At 35.8% G+C, this 8,679-nt stretch overlaps 1 protein-coding gene across 1 annotated transcript; it reads left to right on the top strand.

Moving 5' to 3' along the window:
- Positions 1-5,970: 5,970 nt before the first annotated feature.
- LOC107831474 (uncharacterized) lies at positions 5,971-8,673 on the top strand. The gene is made up of 8 exons (XM_016659238.2): positions 5,971-6,124; positions 6,201-6,314; positions 6,390-7,117; positions 7,208-7,307; positions 7,439-7,498; positions 7,672-7,755; positions 7,857-7,964; positions 8,052-8,673. Exons 1-8 carry the CDS (start codon positions 6,053-6,055, stop codon positions 8,358-8,360), a joined length of 1,575 nt encoding a protein of 524 aa, XP_016514724.1. The 5' UTR covers positions 5,971-6,052; the 3' UTR covers positions 8,361-8,673.
- Positions 8,674-8,679: the final 6 nt, after the last annotated feature.

Raw genomic sequence — 8,679 nt, 5'->3', positions numbered from 1 at the left:
TCTACTTCTGTAATAACTATTTTCCCCTAGCACACGTCTTCGACCTCAATGCAACAGCACAGAACAAGTTAATAGAATACCGAATAACAGAGAGACTCACTCTTCAAGCATCCAATAACTTCGCCTCTGAAAGTTCTCGTTGTCCTCCCCATGGGTATAGTAACTTTGAAGAACATCATTGCTTCCTTCAATATTTCATGTAGTTCTTTCACAGCTTTACCATCCTCCTTTCTCCACTGGTGGCCATCTTCACAAAAATATGGTAGTACTTTCCGATCAAATAGATACAAGGAACCGCCTGGAGGTCTGTGTGGATAACTTCACATATTGAAGTCATTGGAGGTTTACATCCCGGTAGGCTCCTTTTCCTTCCCCTAGTAAAAGAATAAGGGGATCTGGTTTTGGTTAAGAGAGCATAGTCTTTGATTTTGAGAGAGTTTCCTGCAAGGGATCATTACCATTTGTGGAGTGTACATGGATAGATGTCCTTTTTACTCTTTTAAGTTCAATCGACACTACATATTGTGATGTTTCAATTAGTTAAGTGACCAGGTATAATCCACTTCACTGTCAGTATTTCGTTTCATTGTTGTATTTTTTTGCTTTAAGATCAATCTTGTTCCGGCTTAGCTTGTGTGCACCTCTACTAATCCACCAGACAATCTATCCAGCCCACTAGTGCAGGTTGTCAAGATAGCCTTGTTCACCCCTGGTGGAGCAGATGTCTCACACCAAGTGTTGTAGCTGGAATTCGAACTTGCAATCTCCAAGTTGTTACTCCCATGCCTCAACCACTATACTGTCACCTTGTGGATGCTCTATTTGTCTAGAGAATTCAAGTGATTTTCCTCTGGCTTTCCTAGGTTGGACCGTTGGAGCGTAAGTACCTCTAAAATAAAACCATTTATGGTTGTCTTTGTGCCATTGAAGAAAAAAAGATCTTGTCTCTTGCTGTAAATACACCAAATACAGTTCCAAAAGTAACTCCAAGACTCCTACTTCTTGTGTTGCACATTCGACAGTAAGAGGTGCTACTGTATATTTAGTAATTTCCTCACTCTTTCAGATCTCTTTTGGGGTTGATTATGCCTTGGAAGTTTTGGCTCTAGCAAAGAGAGAAATGTTCTGTAGGGACTTACCAAAACAAATAAATAAATAAAATTCCTCTAGGTAAATACTCCATGACCAAGTTGTGGTACTATTGGCTTATTAGAAGGCTAGAGTTTTCCTCAGATAATTACATCCTCCTTCATTTGTGGGGCTTAGTACTCATCCATTCCGTTTTACTTGTCCCGTTTACTAAAAATGTTTGTTGTTTCAGGAAAACAGGAGAGAATTGATTCTCTTTTTTTTTTTAACTTTATCCTTACTCTAATAAATTAGGAGAGAGATTAATGTGTTGAAAGGAAGTAGTAACAAATTGATATCGAAGAATACAAAAGAGGAAGTTAATGTTTTCCTTTAGGGCTGTGCAAAAGGCAAAAAGCAAGTAAAAGAGAATGGAGGGAATATATTCTCTAGCTCATATTTTAGTGCAAGGGCTTTTGAAAACAATTCTTGTACTTCATAGATATAGACAATGGTCATTCTTTATGGTTGAAATCCTATACTTTCTAGAGAAAAAGACTGAAGGTGGAGATATTAAAAAGATATCCAGTGTTCTTAGTATTGATTTGGTCCTTTGTAGAATTTAACATCGCTACTGCTCTTGATTTGCTTTTACAGACCGATGGAGCACATCGTCCTTGTGCATTATAGAGAAGTAAAAGAGGTATTTCCTCTTTTACTCCTTAGTTTAATCATTTGGTGCTTTCTGTATGTTATTCTGGGTTTAGTTGTTTGTTAATTCTCTGATTATGCACTTAATATCTATCCTCTGTTTTACATAGTCCCGCATCATATATCTCTACATGCATCTATCGGTGTTCTCTACATTATAACTTTTAGAAGGGGTTTCTATGTGTTTTCTGGCAAACGTGATGGATTCATTGTATTCTTGTTCCTAGACCCTGATTTGAGAAGCAAATTATTAGGGTAGAGGAAAGGGAAATATAAGTTGAATGTCGTCAATAACTCCCAGGAATATTAGTAGTACTCCTCAATTTCATATTATATGACTGTGTTTGACTAGAATGGGAGTTTCATATGATGATTGACATGTGTATGATGCTAGGGGTAGAGGAAGAAATTATTAAGTATGGTTGAAAAGTAAGTTTGATAGAGAAAATATCACATCAAAGTTCAAAAATTTGAGTATTTAAACAAATTGAATTTTTTGAAGTTGTGAAAATTGTGTAGAGTAATATTATTAATGGATCGTCTAACATTTTGAGACTTCCTGGATAGAAAAAAATGTCATATAACTAGAAACAAGATTTGCATGATCAGGAAAGGAGGATTTCATTCTCAGTAGACATCGTATTACTATTTTAAGGCGTGCACCCAATTTACTTGTATTAATCTGTATAGTTATTAGTCAGTCAATCTTAAAAACATCACAACGTGCTATTGAAGATCAGGAGCAATGGTCAATAACAGGAAATTGTTACAGATCTCTTCCTTCGTTTCTTTTCTAATTTTATTGTCTCTTCTGTTGAGTCGAGGGTCTCCCGAAAACCGCCTCTTTACCCTTCCGGGGTAGGGGTAAGGTGTGCATACATCCTACCCTCCCCAGATCCCACTAGTAGGATTTTACTGGGTATGTTATTGTTGTTGTTGTAAAAATGGAGTATATATCTTGAGAGTCAACAAATAGGAGTAGTAAGTTTTGAAAGTTTTAAAATATATGATATATGGTTCTTCTATAAATTATAAGTTTAATAATTCTATTCTAAAAAAGTTTATGAACCAATATGTGAAAACTATAGAAGAGTGTGATAAGATAAGTCTAAGACTAGCATTTTCTTTGTCACCACATTCTGCTGCTGATGTTGATGTTAATGATGCTCTCAATAACTGATAAATCTTTCTTAAATAACTACAGTAGTTCAGTTAAGACATCATGGATAGTAACGTGAATTCAACTACTGCAATAAATGATAGACTGAAGTGACTCTTGACCTTACAATATAACTCTTTTTCATGCACAAAATCCTTTTCCCTTAGAAATTCCTTATGAAACAGAAAAGAGTTGAGGCTTTTCTTGTTTTGTTTTGCTGCATTATGAGATCTCTTGACTCTAAACTCTTCTGAAATATCAAATAAACATGTTCTAGGAAAACTTTTAGCTTGGGCAGTGTTTTGACAACACAAAAATTAAGGTTCACAGAAGATCTATAGCTTCTTCATAAGTGAAATCCATTGCTTACCCTGCCATTAAAGCATTCAACTCCATACCAGCCCTTGCATGCTTGAGAACTTTGTGTCCATGAAACCAATAAGGAACTGCTTTGGTTTTGGAGAGTTGCTTTCCATTTTAGGAGGGCAGTTGCTTCCTTAATAGAAGCAAAAGTAACTGTGAAGAGGTAGGAAAGAGCGAAAAAATGAAGTAAAGAAAATAATTTGGAGCCTATTTTTCCTTGTGATTGAGGTGTTGACCACCCTAAACCATTCAGCAACTTCTTAGCTGGAGTACATTCAGAAGTTACGCTCTCACCAAGAGACAACTTTCTAGCATATGTTCCTGGACCGCTTCGTGAGGATTCCCCTAAGGATTCCCACTGAATCATGAAATTTCAGGAATCAACACAAAAAGGAAAAGGGTATACAAGGAACAAAATGTAGTTCTTCCTTTTCATAAGTAATATTTTATTGATGCCAAAATAATACTAAGGTGGTTCTGGGAAGAAAAATACATAGTTCTATACTACTATCGTTAAAAGCTATTGAGTCTTGTTCAGAATCAAGTCCCTTCTAATGCAGCTTTAAGTTGAAGTAATAGATCCCTTTTCAATACTCAATTTATCTAGGAGCTACGCTAGCTTTGTATATCTTATATTTGTCAGATTGATTGCCAAGTCGTGCATAAAGTTCATATGTTTTTGCTTTCTACATTGGTCTGATAATCTCTGTCTTTTACATCTACAGTGCTCACATATTTCATCTATTGACATAGATATTTTATAATTTCAGGTTATACAGTCTTATGATCGAAAATTTAGCGGGTCAAAGATTTCAATATGATGAAGAATTGCAAATATTACTTGAAGATTATTATTCGTTGCAATTAGTCATATAATGACATTAATTATTTACTTCAAACATTATATGCTTTTTTTAAGTTATTGTGATATTAATATTTTGGATTAGCACTTTCTTTTGTTTGTTAAAATTTTATGAGATACATTATGTTTTTATGAATTACTATTAGTATGTTTTGTTATTTGGAACCTTGTTTGAATTAATGTATTAGCTATTATTAATGGTGGCTAAACTATTGCTATTATAGCTTGAGACTTTTAGTGCCAATTTAACAGGACATATCGATTATAAAAATGGACGATAAAAGGATAAATTGTGATGTCTCCACACGGGATATTGTAACCGTTATAATTGCTGCTAAAAATGACTTTTAGTGGCAATTTAATTGAATTTACTAGCCATTAAAATGGATGCTAAAGGGCATATTAATACATATTTAGAAGGGATATTATAGCTATTCTAATTGTCACAAAACATTTACCACTAAAGGTATGGACTTTTAGCGACAATTTTTTTTGAATTTAGTGGCTATAAAAATAGACACTAAAAAAGAGTTAGTAACTGTTTTAGCTTGGATTTAGCGGCCATCATAATTGTCACAAACAATTGCCATTAAAGCAAATTATAATTAGTGGCAATAAGTCATACATTTACCAGCTTTTGTGATAAATGCCGCTAAAGGCTTTAGCGACCCTGGCTTCAACGGCTAAAGATCAATGGCCGGTAAATGATATAGCGGCTATTGTTATTGCCGCTAATTTTCTTTTTTATTGCCGCTACATCCACTTTTTGCTGTAGTGACTAGGGTTGAATGAGGGGATAAATGCATCGACCTAGTTTATCTTCTTATGTTGCTCGATTTCTCAATTGAAACCGGCTTTGAATAAGGAGATGAACTCATTGAACGAGTTTGTCTTTCTCATATTGCTCTGTTTCACAATTGAAACTAGGTTGAATAAGAAAATTTAAAAAAATAAAAAATAATTATATGAACAAACGGTTGCAGAAAATTGATATATAACTCAACCAAAACTAACAAAATCATCCATAACATATATCTACAATGAACTCTAACTAAACAATGCAGTTGCAAAAGCCTAAAAAAAGCAACATCGCTTATCCAAAAAAATACACGCAATCCGAAAAAATATACAAAATAAAAAAAAATTCTAGTCCAAATTCCCTGGAAATCAGACGAAAATCATAGCAAATGTATGTTGTTTTGTCGTCAATTCTAGTCCAAATAAACTATTAAATTCTGAATAATTTTGAAACGATAAATGAGTTTAAATTAACAGTTAGAAAAGTGAGTATTTGCCAATTAGTTCTTCCCAAACGGAATCCTCGTGGTTGAATCCTTTATCTTCTCTACTAATGTTTCTTTTTCCATTCTGTTTTGTCATTATCGAATATAAATTCTAAAATGTCATAAGATCTAACTATATAATAGTAGGATTTGTCGGCATTACCGAAACCTTTGTTGTCGAAGAAGATCATAATTGGATTTGTTAAAACCAGCGAAATTCTACATTGACGTCTTAGCGTTTTTCATTTATTCAAGTAATACCCAGCTCTCCAAAAAAGTCTCATTAATTTTCCTATTATGCTCGTGATCATGGTACATCACTTTCTTTTGAAAAAACAATAAGGAGTATCGAATTGGCGATGCTCTACCAGACAAACGGTTGAATGTTTAAACAGTTCATGGACATCACGTCTGAGTCACCTCACAATGTCCTTAAAGTTTGTAGGTGAAACTCACGTTCATTCATTTTGGGTTTACTTTTGCATTATCATATATTTAAAAATTCACAGATTCTTTCCCTCCTTAATTAATTAAGGTCAGTACCCTCTCTTTATATAATAACCCTATTTTGTCTTGTGGGATTGGATGGAGCAGGTGGGTTGCTGAATGATGAAATTCGAAGACTTGCTGATGCAGCCAAGCGACGACAAACAGAAAAGATTACTTCTTGAAGAAGAGGTTCATTAATTAATACTACTGGGTTTAGATTTGTTCTTGTTAGATAGATGTTCATATTCTTAAGTCTTAACAACAGGTTGAAGAACTTGGACAAGAATTAGCTGGGCAACTTCAACTGAAAACAGTTCTGCAATGTGCGTTACAAGGACCTGTTCGCTCTTGTCCCTGCCTCTCTTCCCTCCCTCTCAGGGTATCTATCTATCATTTTTTTTTATATATACACCGACTCACAGAACATTCCATACTTAAGAAATTATATATGTAGGTTCAACATCTGCTTGAAGAAATGGTTATGGCGGAGGAAGAGATTGTTTGGCTGGAGAGGAAAGTAAACGTGCTGAAGCTGAAGCTGTATAGAGAGAAAGAGTTGGCTGAAAAATGGGAAATGCTGCAGCTCAAACAAGTAATTTCAAAACCAACATTACCTCCCCCACCGCGACCGGTCAAAGATATTGATTCACAAAACTATCAACAACTCAGAAAACAATATCGAATTCGAAGAGCCTCTGCCTTGGACTTCCCCACCATTTCTTCTGGTAATTTTTTGGGCGCAGAGGAAATCGCTGAGAGTAGTTCGAGAAGCCGCAGACACCATAGCCAACCAGATATGGAAATGGACAATGAGAAACCAAATAAGCTGTCGGAAGAAGTAATCAAATGCTTAATAAGTGTATATCTCAAGTTGAACAAAGCATCACTGGAGAGCAAAGGTTCATCTAATGCTGTTGTCAAACAGTCTCTAATTTCCTCCAAGAAACCCAAAAGCAGCTTCATATGCAAAACCTCATTAAACTGTACGACAGCAGCAGCAGCAGCAGCACCCACGTTTACATTCAATGATTACGCGTCAAATCTTGATCCTTATGGGATATTGCTAGACACTGATGGAAGTCAGAGAGAGATTGGATCATACAAGAATTTCATCCAAGTCTCAAGAACTTCTCTCAACACAAGCCATATATCTGAATGTCTTCCTGAGATGGGAAAGTTGAGGTACTTTTCAAGATTACTTCGTACATTCATTCTCGTCAACCATACTACGTACATTCACGTTGTCTTTTCTTCTTGTTTGAAATTTTATAGGTCTATGGTGCATAAACTTAGCAATGTGGACATAACTTACTTGAGCTACAAGCAGAAGTTGGCATTCTGGATCAATGTCTATAACGTCTGCATAATGCATGTACTGTAAGACATGTTAAGCTTTCTTTTCCTCAAAGTGAAAAGAGATTTTGAAAAACTAATAGAAAATCCCCCCAAATTGATGCATGACAAACACTGATAATGTAATTCATTATTTTATGCTCACTTCAGGCATTTCTGCAACACGGTTTGCCCTCTACAGAGGAGGAACAGCTGTGCCTCGTGAATAAGGTACGCACCTTGTTGTACCCTGAGACACTTTCTCTAGGTTTCTTTCTCATCCTAACTATTTAGTAATCCCTTAGTACCAACTTAATGATACTTGATTCAAACTTAATAGTTAAAAGTCAAAGAAGTGTGTCTGCAAAGTTGAATTTTCCAAATTTATGCTTGCATTTTTGCAGGCTGCGATTAATGTTGGTGGTATTGTACTTAATGCATTGGCCATCGAGCACTTCATCCTCAGGCATCCAAGAGACGCTGAACATGTGAGTGCACAGCTCTAGCCAAAGCTTACATGACACTAAAACACTATGAGCTTTCATATCATTCTCTGTCTTGACGAATTCAATCATTTTGGATTTATAAGGGTTTGATAGATGATAAAGAAAGAGTATTGAGGAATACTTATGGTCTCGGGTATCCAGAACCTAATGTCACGTTTTCTCTCTGTCGAGGAAGCTGGTCTTCACCAGCAGTAAGTTCATTACAACAACAAAAAAAATCTCATTCTATGTGAAATGCAAGTTCATTATTCAGTCTTAACAATGTTGTGCTGTTGCAGCTAAGGATCTACACACCAGATGAAGTTGTTAATGAACTGGAGAGAGCGAAAGTAGAGTACTTAGAGGCTTCAGTGGGAGTGACAAGTAAGAAGAAGATAGTGGTTCCCAAGCTCATGCAATGGCACATGAAAGACTTTGCTGATGATATGGAATCACTTGTAGAATGGATATACAGCCAATTACCAAACTCTTGCTCTCTCAAAAGGTCAATCATGGATTGCCTAAGAGGGGAAACGAAATCCCCACTTACTAAGATGATAGAGGTTCAACCTTATGCCTCAGAATTCCGATACTTACTGCCCTTATAATTGACAGATATACTCAAAGATGTAACCACCACTTTTTCTGCATATGCTGCCAATACCTTTTTAGTTTGAAGTTCAGTTTCCATTATACATTGTCTCACCAGTCACAACCACCTGTTCCACAATTCCCACTCAAATTATCTGTGAGAGAACGAAAAGTATATTTGTCAAGAGGGCCTTGGCTTGTCTGTTCGGGTTGAGAACTTGGCTAATATGTCTCAAGTTTAACCCTAGGGGAAAGCAAGTCTATTTCGGCACCAATAGCTTATTTTGTTTCGGCTGGCAATTTAGAGAATATAGTGTCCCCTTGACTCCTTTTTTG

Source organism: Nicotiana tabacum, chromosome 11 (assembly GCF_000715075.1).
Source record: "Nicotiana tabacum cultivar K326 chromosome 11, ASM71507v2, whole genome shotgun sequence".
Taxonomy (NCBI): Eukaryota; Viridiplantae; Streptophyta; class Magnoliopsida; order Solanales; family Solanaceae; genus Nicotiana; species Nicotiana tabacum.
This window is presented reverse-complemented; position numbering and strand designations above follow the sequence as displayed.

Coding starts and splice junctions, on each gene's coding strand:
- LOC107831474 (XM_016659238.2), top strand. CDS start 6,053: ATGATGAAATTCGAAGACTTGCTGATGCAGCCAAGCGACGACAAACAG. Junction 7,308..7,438: donor ATAACGTCTGCATAATGCAT/GTACTGTAAGAC, acceptor TGCTCACTTCAG/GCATTTCTGCAACACGGTTT. Junction 7,499..7,671: donor AGCTGTGCCTCGTGAATAAG/GTACGCACCTTG, acceptor GCATTTTTGCAG/GCTGCGATTAATGTTGGTGG.